Source organism: Mercenaria mercenaria, chromosome 5, assembly GCF_021730395.1.
Source record: "Mercenaria mercenaria strain notata chromosome 5, MADL_Memer_1, whole genome shotgun sequence".
Classification (NCBI taxonomy): Eukaryota; Metazoa; Mollusca; class Bivalvia; order Venerida; family Veneridae; genus Mercenaria; species Mercenaria mercenaria.
The window spans coordinates 50,652,667-50,676,922 of record NC_069365.1 but is presented as its reverse complement, the minus strand read 5'-3'; the positions used below and the strand labels follow the sequence as shown (position 1 = coordinate 50,676,922).

Genomic DNA, 24,256 nt, shown 5'->3' with positions numbered 1-24,256 from the left:
GCACGCAGATAGTTGGTCATTAGTCGCCGGTAGAAACCAGCGAGTATATTGGATACGCTTTAGGATTCTTCATCTGGTAGGAGAAGGTATTAAAATGTGACAATCATAAATGATATTGTAAATGACAGAAAAATTAAGCCGTAACTTAAATGAAAGGTTTACATAAAGGAATAAGAAGTTCAAAATTGCATAAGATTTTTATTATTTCAAAAGTATAACAGAACAAAGTTGGCTACGAAATCGGATTACTACTTTATTTGAGTAAAACAAGAGTGTCAAGCATTGTTAATGCATGGTTAAACTTTATGTATTTTCAATTGAATGAAATTGAATGGTGGCCTTGTAGGTCTGTAACATCGTCATGTATGCCAGAAGACTTCGGTAGGAAATTTCCCTCTACATGTACAAGGATGACTTCTTTACTTTATTGTCAAGCTATGGGCCTTTGATTGTCGAAATGTTTCCGTTATTGTGTGAAAATGTGAAAATATATGGCATAGTAGATATCCGTTCATTTCCGTCCTTATTCGTGAGGATGCTGGCGCGTCGGTTTTAGAACGAGGTTTAGCGTGTGGTTTGTAAACAAAGAAAAAAATATCAAGTTTTGGGTAACTTTCATGAAGGATTCGACGTTTTTAAGCCTTTCATGGTCACATTAGCATAAAAGATTTATAACACTCACAGCACAAGTATAACTCGCGATGCACTCTGTGTTATGCACAATAAAGTCAGTTCGCTCTGCATAAAAATTTTACTTGTCAGACTTGTATCAATTATCTGGACTAGTTGTACAGGAAATACATTGATCTGCTTATGAAGTGCAATGTTGTTTTTTTGAAGAAAGATAAATACATAGTTCTTGTTGCAAAGATTATAATCATTCTGTTGCACATTCATTTGAATTATAAGATTATACACAATTTGCTGGTCAAATTGCGTAAAATGTAAAATCATCGACGATAATATACTTTTTGACGGTACGTGGTACGTATCATTAGTGACGTCACACACCTAATTTAGAATTTAATACCAAAAGTTATTGCCGTATGTAACATTTCAACTAAACAGAGCTAAAAAATGGATATATTACAGTATGAAATACAGCATTGACTTATAATGTACTGAAGTCACCGGTGATTTACTGATTATGTTACTTATGAGTTTAGAATTACCTCATTTTTGGGACTGATACGGTTTAATGAATTTGCATTTGGCTATTATTGTAAACATGTATTATTTATATAATAAACGAATACATCATTGACGTTTGTGTCAAATTTCCATTGGCCAGATATCAACAGAAAACCAAGTGATAAGTTAAAAAATGTTACCAAGTGTATTTGACTAAACGTATGCGAAATTTCAGAAGTCAGGTAACGTTAATGATATTAGCAAAAACCTAGCAGTTCTGTAAGAAGATTTGTTAAATGTTTGTGGCTGATTCTGTGTCGGCATCTGCCTTTGATTCTGTTGAGGTGTCTGATGCTGACTGTTAACCTATGTCGTATCCAAAGATTTTGACATTCTAAATGCTACATCTGAGAGACAAAATCTGTGCCACAATGGACGTATCATGTTTCTGTATTTTTCATGTATCTGTTTCGTTTTTAAGGGTAAAGCTATTGGAGTTTAGGCCTTATCTAGACAGACTGGACAATAGCTTTCAGATAAGGTTACTATTTGTCCTCATGTTCAATCAAAATATACTTTACATGTTATTGCATAAATATTTTGTGTTGCTGTTGTAACAATGACATTTACTCCAAAACACAGACTTTTAGCACTTTTTAAATTGTTAATTTCATTTCCATTTCCACAGTACTAGTTTTATGGTCAATGTATCAAACGAAACATAAGTGCATTGTGTGAACGGGGCGTTTTACTTTAACCCTTAGCCTGCTGGTGGCAGATGATTCTGCCTTTGCGACCAGTGCAGACCAAGATCAGCCTGCACATCAGTGCATTCTGATCATGGTCTATACTGTTCGCTATTCAGTCAGTAAATTTTCAGTGAAAACCCCTTTGAATAATAAATGGTACTGTCCAAATTGAAAGATGGACCAGTCCATTATAGAAATATAGCAGGGTAAGGGTTAATCTTATTTTGCTGATGCACTTGATACTGTCTGTTGACAATATCTTAAAACCGAAAACTACCGCGATATTTAAAACAGAAGTGAGCGCGTTTAGAAATACACATGCCTGGCTAAACTAATTTCAACACACGTAATATAAATCTTATCATAAAACGCAGATAGTTGTGGACCCATGCAAAGCAGTCAGAACCACCAAAAAGAGACGTTATTTTTCCAGAGTACTAAACATGCTCAATAAACTGATGTGAGTACCCCTTCACCGTAGCTTATTTTACAACGGTCTGTTAAGTCTGTATAAATAATTCACCACCTTGTCAAAATTCCAGTACATCATGCCCGGTAGGACAAGAGGTTTATAGTGAACAACATCCTGTAAATCAGCACCAGCGTAGATTTGTAAAAACTGTATGGCAACCAACATGACTTACAGCTATATCCATTCACCAGTGCGAAGCAAAAAATGTATAAAATAGCTTGTCAAAATGTAGACAAGACGTTCATCTTTTATCCTTTCATAAATAGAAACTTTATGCTGTTCGTCAACCGCTTGTATGGTTCTTTAATTTCGCTTTTAAGGATAACATGGTGTAATAGGCCTCAATTTCACCAAAAGCGTACATACAACTTGATAATTTAAGCTTTAAAAATGTCAAACGATAGAAATAAGGTCCATATTGACAAGTTATATAGTGACAGAAGTTCTCAAAAATTTCATTTAGATTACCTCCCCTGATAATTTTGGTTGTTCATGAGTTATGTCCCCTGATAAATCTCTCGGTGAAAAGTTTTTAATTTTGAATGTCTTTAAAGTGACCAAATTTCATTTAAATATTATCATCCAGTTCCAAGATATGAAATATAGCTATTACACCATGTTATCCTTAATGTATTTCTATTCTAGCATTTTGAGTTTTACATACATTCTTTTGTGTTTTTGTGGCGTACCGAGGTCATATTTAGGCAATACAATGCAATTTCAAATTCAACCAAATATGTTTTACAACATCCGTTTGTAAAGCATAAATGAAAAGTTCTTTTCTAATACCTTCGAACACTCACGACTTTTTTAAAGAGAGCATGTCTGTTTAAAATCCTTTAGAATTGTTATAGATGCTTAGAGATGTTTTCAATCTTGAATGTAATCAAGGATTAGTTACATAATTATTGCTGCTTCACAGTTATTGTTACAATGTGGAATCCGGATGGGACACTTGTGGGGAACATGTTCTTTATTTCAGACCAAAGAAATACATTAACATGCGAAGAAAACTTGCAGTTTTTTTACAAACACGAATTTTTATACTAGTGACACAATTTATAAGTTAAAATTGAATACATTGGTATATCACATCGCTGAGACATTGTATATGGGTTCTATATGGGTCAGATGTGGGCAAATACTTGCAATACTGATCCCATATGGGACCAATATGGTACATTTGCCCAGGTACAGTCAGTATCGGCCCCATATAGGCCTGCGTGCTGTGGCCAATTCTTTTTAACACTAACGCCTAGTAATTCAATGAATATGTGTATTCATAGATGTCAGATGTAGTATATAGGTATTTTTGCGGGCAATTGCTGCATTGTTCGTACTTTTGTTTTATGAAATTATGTAGTGGTCGTGGTTGATTTTGAAATTAAATATTATTAAATGTTGAGATCAAAATCAATATTTTCATTACAAGCGCTAAGATTCGTATTCTGACCTAACTCCGTGACATAAAACAATTAAACTGTCCTGTGGTTTTTAAGAAAAATAATTTACAGGTTAATTTGTTTCAGTTTTATTTCAAATTGTATCATCAGAATTATTAAGTCCGTCACAATTATGTCCGCGTAATTTAATGTTTCGTAGTTAATTGTACGAAGACGCGGCGTTGTCTCTACGTTTCACTATTTCCGTTTCCTATTTCGTATTATACGCTGCTACACATAATTGATTGAAACTATGAAATGAGAAGTGAGGAATGTGAATTTCACAGTTCTTATTTTTCTGTTATTGTCATACATGCACACCATGAAACATTTAAAAGCTATAAAATGAATTTCACATTTCACAGTTTTCACTTATCATTTCATAGTTTCTATAGGTTTTAGAGTGTAAAGTAAGAAATGAGTCATGAGAAATAGGAAATGGCAACATTAAAACGTGAATTCACTACCGGGCTTTCGTACAGAAGTCATCTACTTGTAATCAATATAGATAGCGGTTTTAATAAAATATAATAAGAATACAAATACACTCAATATGTGAACAAAGCTAGTGTTTTTATTTTACAAATATTTACAATAATTATACACAGAGATTGCCTGCTAACACTATAAAATATCTTTGGCGCTATTTCCCCCCTGTTTATTTAAAGCATTTCGAAGTCATTAATACTATTTTACGTGTTCCAAATATTCAAAGCCTTGAAAAAGCTTTTGGTGTAATCAATACGATGTTTCTGCAGATCGAAAACGAACACGTATGTTATATAATTGTAAACTAAAGCAATCATTTATAAATAATAGCAATAAGATAGTAACGGCAGACAGTATTATATGATATTTGTTTTAATAACATTAGTTTTAACGGATGAAAGTCGCAATGCATATGTCGTTAGGATTGATTAAACGATACAGATACATAATTTCCGCTATGTCGTAGAAGTGACAGATACACATAAAATTCAGTGCAAGGCAATTGTTACTGGTAATGAAGCAACGCAATATTTGTCACTACGTTATCGACAACATGCACGTAAGGGAGGTCAATCTTGATGATATGCCACAAAGTAATATTCTGCGCGAATATAACATATTTTTTGACAGTTGAGTTACGTTCAAAGCGAGTATACACGTTTGAACGTAATTGCAGGGTTGACAGAAACGATCAAAGCGACTAAACCTTATCCCTAGGATATGGCGAAAGATGTTAACCATTTTCTTTTCTGCTACCTTTCGTGATTTTAGTTTTCATATCATTCTCATTTCATTTGATTTACTTGATCTTAGGAAAAATACCTTCGTATTCGTGTTTAATTTTGCCATTACATTTTAAAACAGGTGTATTAAAGAAATTATAGAAATTTCTTAATGTACGCAAGTTGAACGTACGCATGTCGCGCCAGATTTCACAATAACGACTGATATTGTTCCATAATTCAGATAGGTGAAAAGATAGGTAACCATGTGTTCTACGGCGACCTCAGATATGTATATACAAACTCGCAGTGACAAATAAGTCAGCACCATACACTGAAGTTAAAAGTTATTTATATGCATCAAGGAAAGCCTCTTTTCTCGGCTACAGGAATCAGGGCTCAACATCAGCAAGTAATACCTCAAAGAATAGTGTTAGACCTTCCCACTATCGGTTATTCAACCACATGAAAGACCAATATGCGACACTTACACATCTGGAATTACTTACCTCTGGTATATTAGTGAATGCCACGTACCAATGTTTAATACAGTCTCTTGAAACACCACGCATGCAAATCAACATTCATTAAGATCATTTAAAAATCGTTACTTTTAAAAATGGCATTCCTTCGGCTAATCAAATTATCTGACTGTTTTTGCGGATGATTTATCTGTTCAATTTTATCAAGTTAATTAACATTTGCCAAAATAAATTGCTTTCAACGCGAGTGTTTTAGTGTGAAATCGATACTAACTGTCCATTAATATGTTTTAAGGAAGAACCCGACAAAGCGCTTGCTTCATGATTGCAATTTAGTGTATTGAGTGTAAGCAAATTATTTAAAAGGCCGGGCTTTTAATTTCAAGATTAAAATCTCTTGCTTAAATAAAAGTATTCCAACTAACAAAAACATGGACGTCTGTAGAATGTTACTCGTCAATATGATCGTTATCTTTGTATATTGATTGATTTGTCGTAAGCATTGTATTTATTTTGCATTCTACTAAGGTAATGTAATCGTACGCAGCTTTCCGAAAGTTATTATATAATTATGCTATTGTGAATCAAAGTGAAAAAGCAAATGGCAATATAGTTATTATTGAAATGACAATGTTGTTATTATTGAAATGACATTAAACAACTGCAATATGCGTTGTACCTTGAATTCAATTAAAAGCAAAATCAAATCAATATAATTTAAAAGGAATGGTTGCACATTTAATTTATAAACAATGCAAAATATTTAAATATCAATACTCATTTACCTTCTAAACAAATAATTGATTGGTCTATCAGGAATTTTATAAAGTAAGCCTGCATGTAGTAATTTTCGCATGCATTTGAGTTCCGCGTAAACCGGTGGTAGACGACATGAGGATCGTAACACATTCAATAACTCTTAACACTGCTATTATTTTGTTACGTATCATATCGTTTGACACTAGGTTCCCGTGTTCATAAAGTAGAGATAGGGCTTAAATATTTCGAAGATGACAACATATAAGATAAAGTCTAGAAACTGATTTCTAAGTACTTCAAATAACCAAAAATGATTTTACAAAGTTCTGATATTTATTTTCTTTTGTTTGTGCCTTGAATGAGAACTCCTGCCTCAAACATGTATTTACAGACATAGATCTCTGTTAGTTTAATTCCCTTGCAATTTTACATTTGGGACACAATATCTATCTATTTTTTTTCATAACAAAGACAGTTAGGATCTTTTAGAATTGGTATGATTTATCCTTGCTTCACTGCTTCAGAGGTTTTTTGTCAGCATCTCTATGGTAACAAATTAACTTTAAATCGACAATGAAATGAAGTATAAATTCGTATTAAAATTTGTTTAGTACATATATTATAGTATTGCTTGTGTCAAATGTCACATTTATGAACGAGGAGGGTCATTCACAAAAACGTTCTATCCGTTTTTTTTTTGTATAAAAATGTTGGTACTTGTGCGACTATGTAAGAAGATAGGTAACTGTCAAAATATGAATACTGTAAACATGTTTCTTCATGTTTATTAAGCAACCGTCTATATCGTTGAGCTTAGGGCCCTAAATGTACATTAGTCAGAAAAAGATCATAAGAAATAACTAGCAACACTGTTCCTACGTGGAACATCTTCAACAAATGACATAATTAATATATTTTGAACATACTCTGCATAAAGTTAAATGTCTTTTGACTTCAGTTGACGGCGTGTAGTCATGCAGTCATAGAATGAAATATACCTAAATACGAAATAGACCAGTAACTTTTTTTTCATTATTGGGATAGTAGAAATGATGTTCTGATTATATTTGTTCACCTTGTGTTGAATTAGAGTTACTTACTTCATTAGCACGTACTAGAAACCAAAACTACATGGTTTAACAGAAGTTCATATCATCTGAGAAAAGATGTTCTTGTTATGTGAGGTGAACGGATAGCTCAGTGGTTTGCACACTGGCCTTCCAATCCTGAGGTCGGGGTTCGATCCCCGGCAGCTACTCGGGAATTTTCAGAAACGCTTTTCAGTGTTTCCCACCCAACTAGAGGTGTACTGGTCAGGAACCCAGGCAATCCTTGCGTGTATCAGTGCTATACACTGGGCACGTTAAAGAACCAGGCTGTCTATTCGCAACGAGCTAGGCTAAGTAAGCCGGACAAGCCTGTATCTGATTTATGATCTCTCTGTCATGGGGGCTTTGTCTCACTCTGTCACTCTGGTCAGATCGCTCTGTGTCTGTACTAGTAGAGGATGAATTATGCGCCCTGTGTGGCTGCATTTGAACTATGTAAAGCGCCTTTGAACGTGAAATTGATCATGAAAAGGGCGCTATATAAATCTGGTATAATAATAATAATAATAATGTAATATGTTATGTTTGAGTATCCATTATCATATACATGTAGATAATTATGTATAAATGCAGCATGTTTTGGCTATTATGTTTTGGCTACTAACTACAGAAATGCCGTAGCAAAAGGGAAATATCAGTGCTGAAACTGTGTATTTCACGCTACGGGGGACAAGTAGTATCATCTGTTTCATCTTTACGGACAGTTTATATAAAATGTAATAGTTACAAGCTTAGCTTTGTAAAGAAAGCTAGTATAAGGCCATTAGTCTTAAGTCTTCGTGAAAATAGTTACTTTAACATGTTTTAAACTTTTAGACAGTTCGTTAATTTAAAAAAGTAATTTTATGATTATGAGGATTTGCTTCATTGTACCAGAAATATTTATCGACGCTCATCGATCACAACATGTCAGACGGTTGCTCCCCCTTAAAGTGTCAAATAATCATCATGAAACAAACGACTGAATGATACACAGTCTTGTAACTAGACTCTGCTAGCCCTTTTCTCGTGTTGCTATGAATATGTAGGTTCATCAAAAACGTATAAATATAGAAAGAAAATTCTAATTTAATCAGTTACATTGACAAAAGTTAGTGGGACAGTAAGGGGGTACATGGTTACAGTTGATCATGCACCAGTCGTTAGTTGCTTGTGCGCTAATGGAATAACAGTCATTTGTGGTTTCGTCAGGATCTGTTGTCGTCTCTGTCACGCTATCAGTTGTGGATTCTACTGTTGGTTCTGTCATGCTATCAGTTGTTGATTCTGCTGTTGGTTCTGTCATGCTATCAGTTGTAGATTCTACTGTTGGTTCTGTCACGCTATCAGTTGTGGATTCTACTGTTGGTTCTGTCATGCTATCAGTTGTTGATTCTGCTGTTGGTTCTGTCATGCTATCAGTTGTAGATTCTACTGTTGGTTCTGTCACGCTATCAGTTGTAGATTCTACTGTTGGTTCTGTCACGCTATCAGTTGTAGATTCTGCTGTTGGTTCTGTCACGCTATCAGTTGCGGATTCTGCTGTTGGTTCTGTCATGCTATCAGTTGTTGATTCTGTTGTTGGTTCTGTCACTGCATATGTTGTTGTTTCTGTCGTTTCTGACTCTGCAACATTCGCTGTTGTATCTGTGATATGATGCAACCAAATGATTTTCATCATACAGAATGCTACACGTACATATATATATCTAAAAACTTAATGACAAAGTTTTTACAGTTGTTTGCCCCCAGACATTCGTCAGATTTTTCGTATTTAAAAAATGCTGTCATTACAAATTGAATACAAGAGAAAGACAATTTTAAGTGATATCTTACGCTTTAGGATGTTTTTATTTGTCAAAATACTCTTTTAATTCATGTGTAAAAAATTCTACGTATCTGTCTCTATTGTTATTTTTCAAAAAATATACCAAATTTAGCTTAATTCGATAGATACTTACTTAAACTGAACTGGTTGATTGTTTTCGATATTTAATATCAACTGCTACCTGTTTTTAACAATCTGAAATTTTAATTTTCACGTCCCTTTGAGCTGTATACATTTCACATTTCAATGCTTTCATAACTTTGAAAATGTTGATTAAGTACATCTGTGGCTGTTTATCAGCATATACGTAATTTTTCTCATATTTATGAAGTTAATAAATCCTTACCTTGGACACAAGATAGTAAGTAGCTCCACGTTCCGCTTTCGAGGCAAACTGCTGTTTTCGCATCATTCACTTCTTTGAAACCCGGATCGCATCTAAGCCGAATCTTTCCTCCTATAGAATATTTGTTGCCGAAAAGCGTTCCGTTCGAGACAACTGGGCGGATGCATTCTAGAACAAATTAAAGCAGACATGTATACGGTCTTCCCTAGCGCAGATTTACACGAACGCCACCATGAAGTTACACTTTTTTGTGACAGTGTCAATTAAAAAAGGCAAATCAAGAACATATAAAATCGAGAAATGCGTCATTCTAACATTTTATTAGTTTCAATGTTTCTCACAAGATGCATCCACACCTAAACTGACATTGTTTAAACATCGAGAAAATATAATGATAAGCATAATCTTTGTGTAAGTGACACGGAAGAAAAAGAAAAATCTATAATATTTTGTTGAATCTAACATTCATTATTTGAAATTGCAAAGGCTAGGGAAGTAATTTAGCACATGAAAGCTCCGAAGACAAATAAGACCTCTTGAAAACTTATTTTCGGAATTATTTATCTTTAATTTTACATGTGAGACCTGTTTAAACTATTACTATCCAAAACTGTTTATTTCAATAGTTAATATTTGTTATACTTTGATACCTGTGTTAACACATTGCCCACTCGATAAATCACATGTTTGTTTGACACTGCATCCCTCACATGGCAACTGAAAAATGTTCAAACGTATCTAGTTGCATTTTGTGATCTTAACCAGAACACAATTTATTTAGTAATTAAATTTAATAACCATCAAGTGGCGAGCGTTCAAACACTATATGAGCCGCACCATGAGAAAACCAACATAGTGGATTTGCGACCAGCATGGATCCAGACCAGCATGCGCATTCATGTCAGGATCCATGCTGTTCGTTTTTAAAGCCTATTGTAATTAGAGAAACCGTTAGCGAACAGCATGGATCCTGACCAGACTGTACATTTTTCATTTTTTATGTTATAGAAGGTCATGTTTGTACTAAGATTTTGTAAATGTTCTATTTGCATGTCTGTGCATGTTACCTACCTTCTGAAAATAAAAAAAATTATTATAATTACCATTATTGTTATTATTTTTATTATCATTTTTATTATTATTATTATTACTATCCATCTCATTTTCATAAATGAAGCTGCGCTTGACCGTAATGTCAATAAGAAGGTAACATAACCTTGTCAATGTAGCCCCACTCTTTTCACATCATTGATTGATTTTCAAATAACCCCCCTTTTCAAAACGTTTTACCTAAACGAGAAGCTGTGGTGTATCCCTTTCGTAAGTGTAATTTACCTTATCGAAATTTCCATGAGACATACATTTTGACAATCAATTAGACTACTAAAATTATAAATAATTTCAAATGTACTTACACCACTAACTACCATTGCAGATTTTCTAACACAATCACAGTGTGCTTGATCTGTAATGCTGTCACTGTGGAGTAACTCGCAGAAGATACGACCTTTAAAATTTACAGCTTTACAGCGCGGACGTTTTGCACACTCTTTAACACAGTCCGTTATCGAAAGACCAGGTATTTTTAGAAACACATTATCAGCATTCCCACATGTATACCATTTTGATACCAAGAAACTGATTTGAATGTCGGCCGATAAAGCGTTCAAAGAAAAAGATACCTGTAGAAGCAAAAGACACTTAGATGTAGATAAGAAATACATGTCACGAAATAATTTCCCTTACATATATACATCTAAAATCTTTACAATTAAGAATTAGCCTCATGCATGTTCAAAGTCATCCAGAAATGTTTTTACAACTAAGACTTGATAATTTGTTCTGATCAAATCCTTCCAAATATCCATGACTTAATTTTTTGTTTTGAACAATTCTTTTAAATGACGAATATTTATTCTTGTAAGCTTCTTTTGAAATGTTTTCAATCTTGTATTTAAGCATAGATTGATTAGATTAAATAATTCGTCTGCTCCATTGTTCTCGTTATTAACGACTGCTTTAGGTAAAAGTGTTCATTTGACGCTCTGAAACCCAATAATCATACGAATATCTAAACATACGTGCATTTATGCGGAAAATTGTTGCAATGCTCGTACTTGACTTATAAAGTAAATATGGATTAAATCCGATAATTTACAAATAAATTCGTTAATTGAATCACTTTTTTCGCATGACAATAATGCATTCGGGTCATAAAAAGGCAATGAAATCACTGTTTCATTTCATGATAACTGCATCGCACAGTTTTTGTGTGCTCTAGGCTATCCAAATCTAACTAGGGACATTCACAATTCAGAATTCACTAGTGTATATAAGTTCCAGTATATTGCAGAAATGAACATATCTGCGATGTGTGTAAATCATATTGTACTTAACATTTGCAAATGTGAGTCCTCCACTCAGGCAGAGCGCGTGGCGTTTAGTTGCATTTCCACTACCGTATTACCAGGTCAATCTGTAACGTAGAGCTAATCATTTCACTTTTGTCTGTGCGTTTCATTTTTGGGTTTTCTATTTCAATGAGTACTGAAGGGTATTTATATGTATTTACTGTGCACAGTAATTGCCTTCTTCGGATACCTTTTGTCCTCCTTATTTCCTGTTCATTTACAGCATTTAGGTACAACTTCTGCCATTGACGTAATAAGTTAGCGATAATAAGCGTCATTTGAACCGTTTGTTGACACAGTGCAATTTGTTTGCAGGCCAAAGTACAATAGTGTTATGTAATTATAAATAAAATCGTTCATAAATAAATATTGTAATAATCATTAGATTGCGTCAAATTGCGATAAGTATTATATGATTATAGTGAACAAATATTTGTTTTAATTACCATAGTTTTAACAAATGGAGACCATAATTTAAACGTAAGCGGTTGAAGTTTTGGTTAAACATTAAATTATCGAAGTTTGTGAACAACACCCCGATGAAAGTCAGGTTTTGATAAAACTTGTTCATGAAGCCTCTTCAGGTTACGAAGAAATTTCAAAACAAAATCTCAAGTCTTACAAGACATTTACTCAGTTTATTGCAGCTGTAGCGCTGTTAAAAGTGTCTGTTTGGTAATCAATCGATTACGTTAATCGAATTTTTCAACATAACTTCAACAAAACTTTACGTTCTAGCAATATGAAAAACATATCCCGTTAAAAATTGAAATGGGTAAAACCCCATGAGGGAAAATAACAATACTTCAGTTGTAATCATATCACTATTAATTTTAGTAAAGTGTTAATACATATTGAAAAGAGATAATGAAAATAATATAATATAGTAAATCACATTGTTATATGATTTATTTAACTGAACTGCTGGAATAAGTTTTTTAAATCATTTCATTATTTCAATAATAAAATAATTCATTAGCCAGATAGCGTGTTGTATTATGATATAATTATGATATAATGCGTCCACACTTTTCTTTAAACAACATCTCCTCCTTAACCACCAGGCCAATTTTGATAAAACTTCACAGAAATGTTTCTTTAAAAATTATTCAAAGAATTGAATTCCATGCAGAACTCTGGTTGCCATGGCAACCGAAAGGAAAATCTTTAAAAATCTTCTTGTCCAAACCCACAGGTCATAGGGCTTTGATATTTGGTTTGTAGCATCATCTAGTGATCCTCTACCAAGATTGTTCAAATTATCCCACTAGGGTTAAATATGGCCCCGCCCTGGGGGTCACATGGTTGATATAGACTTATATGATATTAGGTATGTAGCATCATCTAGTGGTTTTCTACCAAGATTGTTCAAATTATCCCCTTAGGGTCAAATATGGCCCCACCCTGGTGGTCACAATATTTATATAGGGACAATTTTGAAAATCTTCTTGTCTAAAACCAAAGGGCCTAGGGCTTTTATATTTGGTACGTAGCATCATCTAGTCGTTCTCTACCATGATTGTTCAAATCATCCCTCTAGGGTCAAATATGGCCCCGCCCTTGGGGTCACATTGTTTATATAGACTTATATAGGAAAATCTTTGAAAATCTTCTTGTACAAAACCACATGGCCTAGGGCTTTGATATTTAATATGTAGCATTCTATAGTAGTCCTTTACCAAGATTGTTCAAATTATCTCCCTTGGTCAAATATGGCCCCGCCTGGGGTCACATGGTTTATATAGACTATATAGGAAAACTTGAAAATCTTCTGACAAAACCACATGCCTAGGGCTTTAATATTGGTATTGACATATATAGTAGTTCCTTTACCAAGATGTTCAAATTATTCCCCTGGGTTAAAAATGACCGGGCCCGGGGGGAGGGCATATGGTTGAAATAGACTTGTACAGGGCAAAAACTTTTAAAAAAATCTCGTCTTAAACCATAAGGCCCAGAGCTTAGATATTTAATATATGACATGCTCTAGTGGTTCTGTAACAAGATTGTTCAAATCATGAGCGTGGGATCAATATAGGCCACGCCCAGGTGGTCCCTTGTTTGTTTTTGAAGCTTTAGCAAAGAAATTTGTTCAAGCAAGCAACTAAACTCAGGGGAGAGATATAGGGCTATCATGGCCCTCTTGTTTTGTTTGTTGGGTTTAACGTCGCAGCGACACAAGTATAGGTCATATAGCGACTTTCCAGCTTTGATGATGGAGGAAGACCCCTGCGTACATTATTTCCTCACGAGCGGGTACCTGGGTAGAACCACCGAACTTCCGTAAGCCAGCTGGATGACTTCTCTGTGTCGGACCAGCTGCAATGCTATATCGTCATCTCAAGATCTGTCTTTCAGGAATAAAATCTCTTCACTGGACAAGCTACTCTGTCTCTCTCTCCGGTGGGGCCCAAACTCCGGAGCTCTCGATCTACCACTGAGCTATCATGGAATATGATTCCACTTTCAGTGAAGTAATTTTATCTAATTGTAGAGCGTCTGCCTCCTGTGCGGAAAGGTCGCAGATTCGATCCCCGGTCGAGTACCGAGGATGTGAAAAATGGTACAAGTTGCTCCTTTAATATGCTCAGCATTATGCGGATAGAACAGGCTCTTCTCTCAAACTCGTAATTCCGCATGAATGATGTCTAAATTGGTAGAATTTGTTTCAGGATTCACCTTAAATGAATTGGTGTAAAAAAAGTAATTTTGTATCAGATATAGGATCCGATATACTGTTTTTGTGCTGAATATCCTCATATAATGTGAACGAACTTTCTAAAAGTTTAAAACATGTTAATAATAATAATAAAAATAATAAACATCCTAAATAGTCTGGTAAAAATGAACACAATCTAATATAATGTCGGTCCTACTGCACATATGTAATGCCCACCGCTGAATGACGATTATTCTAGCATGGTCATCTGACCACTAGTCATATGACCAACAAAACAAGTAGAGATTGACCAATCCGGGGAATTTATTTTCTAACTAATTCATTACATTCAAACGTTGGAAACTTCATATATTGAAACGTAATGCAACCACCGGACTTTTGTACACAATTCACCTACTTCTAATCAATATGGACAATGGCTATAATAAAATATAATTAGAATACACAAACATTAAAAGTACGAAATATGTTTACAAATGTAAGAACAAAACAAATGTTTTCATTTACAACTATTTACACTAATTATACAGCAACTGCTTGCTACATGTAACACTATCAAATGTCTTTGGTGCTATTTTCCCCTGTTTATCTAAGGCCTGTCGCAGCAATCTAGGTAGAATCATGAATTCCATTTAATGCGTTTGCAAATATATAGTATCCTGTGAAGATTTTGGTGTTACAGAAATTAATACGTTTTTCTTTTTGCAGATCGAAGCCAAACACGTATATATAATTGAAAACTAAAGCAATAAAAATTAGATCCTGACAACTGGCAATACTGTATGACATTACGATCGATCACAACGATGATTTTCATTCCACATTGTTTGACTTACTTGGTCTGAGAAAAAAAAATACATTGTCAAGATTATTGATAAGAAATATAGTGAGAATATAGTTTTATCTTGTTCCGCTGCCGTGTATAGTGTTGAATGTAACCGTTATAATTTAAAGAATGAAACTGTGGCAATTTTCGAATGTAAGTTTGCCGAGTTAAACTACAAGATAAAATATTTCATATGTATTGCATCGATAAATGAGCCGCGCAATGAGAAAAGCAACATAGTGGCTTTGCGACCAGAATGGATCCAGACCAGCCTGCGCATCCGCGCAGTCTGGTCAGGATCCATGCTGTTCGCTAACTGTTTCTCTAATTGCAATAGGCTTTGAAAGCGAACAGCACGGATCCTTACCAGACTGCGCGGATGCGCAGGCTGTTCTGGATCCATGCTGGTCGCAAATCCAGTATGTTAGTTTTCTCATTGCGCGACTCAAATGTAATTTGACTTCTACTGAAGTAATGTAAATGTACGTGACTTTCCGAAAGTTATGAGTTCTGTTATTAATAATAGTGAATTAAGGTATAAAAGCAAATGCCATTGTATATTTTATTGACATGACATAGAACAACTGTCATATGCGTTGTAGCTTTGATTCAATTTAAGCAACCATCAAAAAAGGAATGATTGTGCATTAAACTTAAAAAACAACGCTGAATTTTTAAATATCTATACTCATTTGTTTACTAAAACTCAATTGATTGGTATGGCAGGAATTATATAATGCAGGCATGCTTGTTGTAATTTTCGCATTCCTTTGAGTTCCGCTTAAATCGGTGCTAAATGGCATGACTATCTATATACATTTCAACTCTTAGAACTACCATTATTTTGTTATTTTTTATATTGTTTTACATTAGTTTCCAGTGTTCGTAAAAACCATTCACAATTAAGTTATAACTTAAAAATTCATTTCACGGGTAGTTTATACAAATTGTAATAGTTAAAATCTGGGAGGCAAGAACACATGACAAGAATTGTCGCTTGGTATCTTTTAAACAAATATAAGGAACATGGCGCTTCGATGATATGCCTCTTTTAGTGTTTAAATATTTTCAATTTCGGGGCATCACACGAAATCAGCTATAATTTGTAACAAAAGTAGCATGTATCTAATGATGACTTTTGCTGCAAAATACCAATTATCCATATTCCCATAAGGCATTCTTTTATTTACAAGTGTCAAATAATAATTATGAAAACTGAGTGATACACACACGTGTAACAAATCTCTGCTAACCATTTTCTCATGTTGCTATAAATATGTAGGTTGCAAAATTCTAATTCAATTAGTTACATTGACAAAACCCAGCCGGACAGTAAGGGGGTACATGGTTACAGTTGATCATGCACCATTCATTAGTTGCTTGCGTGCTAATAGAATGACAGTTATTTGCGGTTTTGTCAGGATAGGTTGTCGTCTCTTTCACGCTATCAGATGTGGATTCTACTGTTGGTTCTGTCACGCTATCAGTTATGGATTCTACTGTTGGTTCTGTCACGGTATCAGTTGTAGATTCTACTGTTGGTTCTGTCACGGTATATGTCGTTGTTTCTGTCGGGGCTTGCGATTCTGACTCTGCATCATTCGCTGTGATATTATGAAACTTAATGTTTTTGACGTACTAAATGCTGCATGTTTTTAAAGCTGTATGCCTCCAGATTTTTGTCGGATGTTTTTTAATTTAGAAAATTCTTTCATTACTAAGTGAATACAAGAGAAAGGCAATTTAAAGCGATACCTTACTCTTTAGTATGTTTTTATCTATAAAAATACTCTGTGTAGAAAACTCAACTTAACTGACGCTATTGTAACTTGGTAAAAATGTAACGAATTAAGCTGAATTCGATATCATAAGCATTAACGTACTTACTTAAACAATACTGTTTTATTGTTTTTTGATATCTCATATCAATTGCTGCCTGATTTTAACAATTCGAAAGTTTGATGTTCATGTGGAGGCATGGTCCTTAAAGCTATATGAATTTCACATTTCAATACTTTTCTAACTTTGTAAATGTTTATTAAATATATCTAGGGCTATTTATCAACATAAATGTAAAGAATGTTTTGTGTTTGCATCTCAAGGACCGTTTGACTTCAAAGTGACAGCTCTAATATCTATATCAAATTCACCTGCCTTTCAGATCGATCTGTTAAATGTTTTTCTCATATTTATGAAGTTAATATATGCTTACCTTGGACACAAGATAATATGTGGCTCCACGTTCCGTTTTCGAGGCAAATTGCTCTTCTTGCATCATTCACTTCTTTGAAACCGGGATCACACCCAAGTCGAAGCGTTTTTCCTATAGAATATTTGTTGCCGAATAGCGTACCGTTCGAGACAACAGGATGGATGCATCCTAGAATTAATTAACTCAAACATGTATACGGTCTTCCGTAGTGCTGATTTACCTGAACGCTGTTATGCAGTGACAACTTTTTTTGTATCGATGTCAATTTGAAAACTTAAACATTACAAAATCGAGAAAAGCTTCTTTCATGCATTTCATAATTTTCAATATTTCTCATATGATGCACCCACACTTAAAAAACTGACATTGTTTAGACATCAGTTCCAAAAAAAAAGTAAAAATATAATGATATGAATAATCACCTTATAATGACCTAAAGAAAAAGGAAAATCCGTAACATTTGGTTTTATTCTAAATTACAAAAGAGAAGCAAGCTCCAATCTTGAAAACAGTTTTTGGAAATTGTAAACTTTAATTTTTAATGCGAACATTGTATAAATTATTTCTATCCAGCGCTATTTATTATAATAGTAAACATTTGTTATTCTTTAATACCTGTGTAAATACACTGTCCACTCGATAAATCACATGCTTGTCTATCGTTGCATCCCTGACAGGGTATCTGAAAAATGTTCAAACGTTTTTCTTATTAGTAATTTAGGACGTTTGATTGTGATCTTAACCAATATACATTTTTTTCTTATTAAATTGCAAGTGAAGCACGTTCAAGCACTATATTTTGACGTATTTATCCTTGCAATCTTCTTCATTAATTAGTTCATAACACTAAACTGAACATATAATCAATTAAACATTATCAAATTGGACTATTTGGCGTCTGCCTAACAAAACTATATTTCCTTATCGTCACAATCAACTTAAGCTACACCGATGATATGCATTAACTTCATTGCGTAAGGTTTCTATAGAAGACATGCTCCCAAAATCGCCCCTTTCCCACTCCCGAGTAATCGTGTAGGTATACAAACTGAATGGAGAGTATATGAACTGTCATACCTTGTTATTGGTAACATGACCCAACGCAATTTCAGTTACAACAAAAAGTCACAGAGGTTTATAAAACAGTACGAAATATGAACTTCAAGCCATAACTCTTCCTCAAGTACACTTATATATTTATTTTCTTGTTACTTCTTTATAGGTTGTACCGCAATATATGAGTACATTATAATCAAGGAATGAATTCTAGTGAAGAAAGTGAAAAGTGTAAAATGAGATATGAATATAAAAATTAATGGTAGCTTTTATTTCAAAATGTTGATTACGAAAATGACATGGATGTAATTTTTAATAAATCGAAACTTGAATCCCTAACAGTCCCTCTAGTAAATTTTATGTTATTTATATTTTCTTGATAGTATTGTATTTTTCAAAATGTTTAAATACAGACAACTTATTATTATTTATTAAAGATAACATCTAGTCGCTAAGATAAATTCGTTATGCAGGGTGTGGTTTATCTAAATAGGGAATAAACACAGGCATTAAATTCAATATGCTCTCGCCTCAAATGGAATTTACTTGAGTTTCGCTCTCGCCCTATATGGAATTTACAGGAAGTATAAATTCCACAGTAGATAAACTAAACACTGTATAAGTAAAATATCCTTTTGTCCAAAACTGAACAAATATTGATATATTATGTCAGAAGTGAAGGTAAGAGCACTTTCGCTTGACTCGGCGGAATTAAACTGTCTTTTAATATTAATTATTGGGTTTGTTAGTGATCCTCCACAGAATTATGTAAGGTCAGTAATATAAATGAGGTGGGGGTGGGGGGGGAGGGGGTACAGAGTCCCCTTATGTATCATACGAACCCTAAATATTCCCTCGGAGGGGCATTAACAAACCCTATTATTGATTTGTTCCATCAAACTAGTACCACATAAAAATTTACTGACCCTCTACAGAAATTTAGGAGACACCACGTGACCACCTTTTATCCAATGAATATGCTAGAATCTATGAGAGGTAAAACAAAATGCAATCACCTATTTGCGTTTAGCTGGTTGAAAAACTGGGCAAACACGGATATTTGTCATTATATATTTGTTCAGTTTTACAAATTATCTAATTTGTTACAGGGTATATTGTTGCTTTTTTATGAATGGCAGCTTTAATTACACGTGGTCGTGCAATATTGATCCCTTTCATAAAACTTACCATTATAGAGAGTTTATAAAATGTATTAGATACAAATTCAGAAGCGACACAAAATAAAGGGTGTGTTCCTTAAAATATCAAATTGTAAATTGTTTCAGTTTAAAAAAGGTTTTGTCTTTTATGTCCGCCGTCCCTTGATACAGTTATCTTCTTTGTTTCTCATCATTACCAATAAATGCCCTTTCCGTTTCCGCATTTTGAATAGAAGGCAGGCTGCCGTCGTTTTATATAATATTAACTTAACTATTCCAATCTCATTTTATAGTTATGAAATTATTCCCAGGAATCCTTTCCTTGTATTGTAATGTAGAAAACAAGTTTGAAACATTTTGTAAATAAAACTAATCTAGACTAATTTGTACCAGAGGGATTGTAATATTTTTATTTTAACAATTTCTTCATCAGCATCCATATCATGTTCGTAACTGAATTGGCACTGGACCGTGTTGTCAATAAGAACGTAAGAGAACAATGTTAATGTAGCCCGATTTGTGTCACATCTTGGACTGATTTTCAAATAACTTTCTTTTTGTCGTAACGTTTTACCGTACTGAGACGATGTGTCGATATCGGTTCAATGGTAAGTTTAAAGGTCGAGCAACAGGAAATTGTGTTCTTTTTTTATCTTTATTACCTATTTAGGGATTTTCAAAAACATTTATTAAGCGATTGATTTGTTGAACGCATCTTGCTGTATTTTTTTTTCAGTTGACAGCTTATCTTGTAGTGCTATGGCACATTTTTAACTCCTTTTAATAAAACGGTATTGGCATAATATCAACCTTTAAATTAATGTAGTTTTGCACTTTTGCGTTGTGAAATGATTTTAAAACCGTGACCCTATAATATCAGGTTATATCAGTTTACGTAATTGGGATATTATAAGATTATTTTTTTTATAAATGTGTCAAACCAAAATGTCCAGGAGATATACATATTGACAATCAATAGGAATTAAACATAATTTCAACAGTACTTACACCGCTTACTACCATGGCAGATTTTCTAACATAATCACAGTGTGATTGATCTATACTGCTGTCACTGTGGAGTAACTCACAGAATATACGACCGTTAAAATTTACTGCTTTACAGCGCGGACGTATTGCACACTCTAAAACACAGTCTGTTATCGAAAGATCAGGTATTTTTAGAAACACAGCATCAGCATTCCCGCATGTATTCCAATGTGATACCAAGAAACTGATTTGAATGTCTGCTGATAAACCGTTCAAATGATAACATACTAGTAGAAGCAAAAGACACTGAGATGTATTTAAGAAATACATGTCACGAAATCATTTCATTTGTACAATTTACAAAAATACACATCTAAACACTTGACAATTAAATATTAGGACAATGCATGTTCAAAGTCATCCAGTGATGTTTTTACAAGTAAGAATTCATAATTTGTTCTGATAAAATCCGTCCACATATCCAGGGCTTTATATTTAAAAAGAGTGTGTCTGTTATAAGCAATTCTTTTAAATGATGAATATTTATTTTTGTAAGGCCTTTTTCATAGAAGTTGTCAATTGTGAATGTAAACAGAGATTGATTTAATGAAACAATTGATGCTGCTCTATTGTTCTGTTGGAAAGAGTTTTTTTGACGCTCTGCTACACTGTTGAAAACCCAATAATCATACGAATATCTAAACAAACGTGTATTTATGCGGAAAATTGCTGCTATGTTCGTACTGAATGTAGTTCATTCTAATCATTTACCAATGAATACGTATTTTTATGGATTTATTTCATTAAAATGCTAACTTTAGTTTGAATATTTTCACTGTAAGCGCTTTAATTTATGCTCCAAAATGACATGCATAAAATAATTTAAAGTTCCAATGGTGACATAAACTTATGCAATGCCTATATTTCATAATTTTTTCTTTAGAATTTTACTTAGAAGATCGCCATCAACTGTAATTAAATTCACTAAATACATACAAATGTATATTAATTGTGTATGTAGAGCTATGTTATAATTAAATGTCATGCAATAACAGTTAAGTCAATATTTCCAGATTTGTTAGTGTTAGAACTTGATGTATTGTTCAAAACTAATGCATAGTGTTGCTAATACATGCAAATTTTTCAATGTTACATTTAAGTAAACAATATGTATACTAATATTTTTTTTCAAATATGGTATTTGGGCCTAGTATAATGTTTAAGAAAAGGTAAAGAAATGTAATGAAAAATATCACCTATCTCAATTTCTTATGATATTTGTATCATTAACGGTCCCACGTACACCGCCTTATGAACACATCAGCGGATGCCTTTCAATATGTCTGTACTTGTAACATGTGCAGATGCTGAGTTCTTCTAAACTTTGAGCTAAAGGGCGCGGACGGCAGCATGATTTCCACTACCGTGTATTAACAGGCTTGATCAAAACGAGCAGGCAACATTTTCATTTTTGTCTTGTTTTGTGATCTGTGGAGTTTCCATTTTTTTTCTACTTTAATGATTTATTAATGGTAGTCATCTTCTCCTATCTAATGTGCACAGTAATTACATTTTTAGGATACATTTTGTCCTCCTAATTTCCTGTTTCTTAACAGCGTCTTGGTACAACTTCTGCCATCGACGTAAGAACTTAGCACTAATAAGCGTCCTGTAAACCGTTTGGTGACACAGTGCAATTTGTTTGCAGGCCAAAGTCCAGTAGTGTTATATAATTATAAAGAAAAGCGTTCATAAATAAATACTGTAATAAAAATTAGACTGTGTCAAAGTCCGATAAGTATTATATGATTATAATGAACAAATATTTGTTTTAATTATCTTACTTTTTACAAAAGGAGGCCATAATACAAACGTAAGCGGTTGATGTTTTTGTAAATATGACGACCATTTTGCAGAAGTTTATCTCTTACCTCATTCAGTTTCAAACGTAATATATTCCCAGGTTTTCAGTCACCGGTCTGAGTACAAAGTCAATACAGTGTTTAGCATATTCTCCTACTAGGCATTCAAGTTTTGTCAGTATTTATTTTGGTATAGCACAGTGTATTATTTTTACAATTCAATAGGTTATAAATGATTATAGAAATATGGATAATTAGGCATTTTTATGTAAAATTCATGAATGATTTAGAAGAATGTCCTAGCTCCTTAGTAACGGCTCTGCCTGAAACAGAAATAGTAACTATACCTATAGTTTCAACTACAACTGTTACATCAACAAATCAAGACCGACCAAAATAGAAGCAGCGTGTCTCAAAATAGTTCGTAACAAAATTCCGCATTTTTAGCTTTATTTAACTCAAGCTCCCGTAGATAAGTAGTATAAACCATCTCGTCAAAAAAAAACCGGATTATTATGCCCCCGCTCCTTCGAAGAAGGAGGAGTATATTGTTTTGCTGATGTGGGTCGGTCGGTCCGTAGACCAATCGGTTTCCGGATGATAACTCAAGAACGATTGGCCCTAGGGTCATGAAAGTTGACAATGAGGTTGCTCATGACCAGCAGATGACCCCAATTGATTTTGAGATTAGAAGGTCAAAGGTCAAGGTCACAGTGATCCGCAACAGTCTAACCGTTTCCAGACGATAGCACGAGAACGCTTGGGCCTAGGATCACGAAACTTAATTAGGAGGTTGACCATGACCAGCAGATGATCCCCATTGATTTTGATATCAGTTGGTCGAAGGTCAAGGTCACAGTGACCCGGAACAGTAGAACGGTTTCCGCAAGATAACTTGAGAGCGCTTGGGTCTAGGATCACGCAATTTAACAGGGAGGTTGATCATGACCAGCTTATAATCAGAAGTGTTCGAAAATACAAACTCACAAACAATTGAGAGTCGTAGCAGGAAAATGAAAACATGCAAATGTACATGATCTCTGTATACTGTTTTGCATCATTCCTTTCTTTTTGTTATTAATTCAAGCATTAACTAGCACAAAGCAATAAAATGAAGTACGTTGAGTATATGCATGCAAGTTTGAGATGTACATTATTGAAATATCACAATTTTGTTGAGTTTGCGCAATGGGAATCATATAATATACTTGATAATACTTTCTTTTTTTAAAATGATATGACAAATCAGTTAACTATACACTTATTGAATAACTTGCAGGTCAGTACCCAGAACCAGTGTCCATATGTCGCTGAATAATTAGTGAGCTATTGCCCGGAGCTAGTGGGCCTAAAATAAATGGACAACACGAAACTTTAGATGAAGAATTATTAATTATATCTAGATTTTTAGACTGCTACTTTATTAAATGACTTTTGTATACAGTTTCGGGCGTCAGAAATTTACATTAAATAACATGGCAAAGACTAACCGATGTCCAGATGCAAGATTGAATAATAAAGATACATAATATCCGTCACGCAAATGATATGATG

General features: G+C 33.8%; 1 protein-coding gene across 1 annotated transcript; it reads right to left on the bottom strand.

Annotated features, from left to right (window-relative positions):
* Positions 1 to 8,085: 8,085 nt before the first annotated feature.
* LOC123558980 (serine-rich adhesin for platelets-like) lies at positions 8,086 to 11,506 on the bottom strand. The gene is made up of 4 exons (XM_045350803.2): positions 10,924 to 11,506; positions 10,159 to 10,225; positions 9,509 to 9,676; positions 8,086 to 8,981 (listed from the first exon to the last, which is right to left on the bottom strand). The coding sequence occupies exons 1-4, from the start codon at positions 11,230 to 11,232 to the stop codon at positions 8,428 to 8,430; spliced, it is 1,098 nt and encodes a 365-aa protein (XP_045206738.2). The 5' UTR covers positions 11,233 to 11,506; the 3' UTR covers positions 8,086 to 8,427.
* Between the last annotated feature and the right edge of the window lie 12,750 nt (positions 11,507 to 24,256).

Bases quoted from the DNA above. Each gene is read 5' to 3' on its own strand.
- LOC123558980 (XM_045350803.2), bottom strand. From the start codon at position 11,232: ATGTATTTCTTATCTACATCTAAGTGTCTTTTGCTTCTACAGGTATCT. The intron at 10,226-10,923 runs GTAAGTACATTT...AACATTTTTCAG, and splicing joins CTGCAATGGTAGTTAGTGGT to TTGCCATGTGAGGGATGCAG. The intron at 9,677-10,158 runs GTATCAAAGTAT...AATTTGTTCTAG, and splicing joins TGGGCAATGTGTTAACACAG to AATGCATCCGCCCAGTTGTC.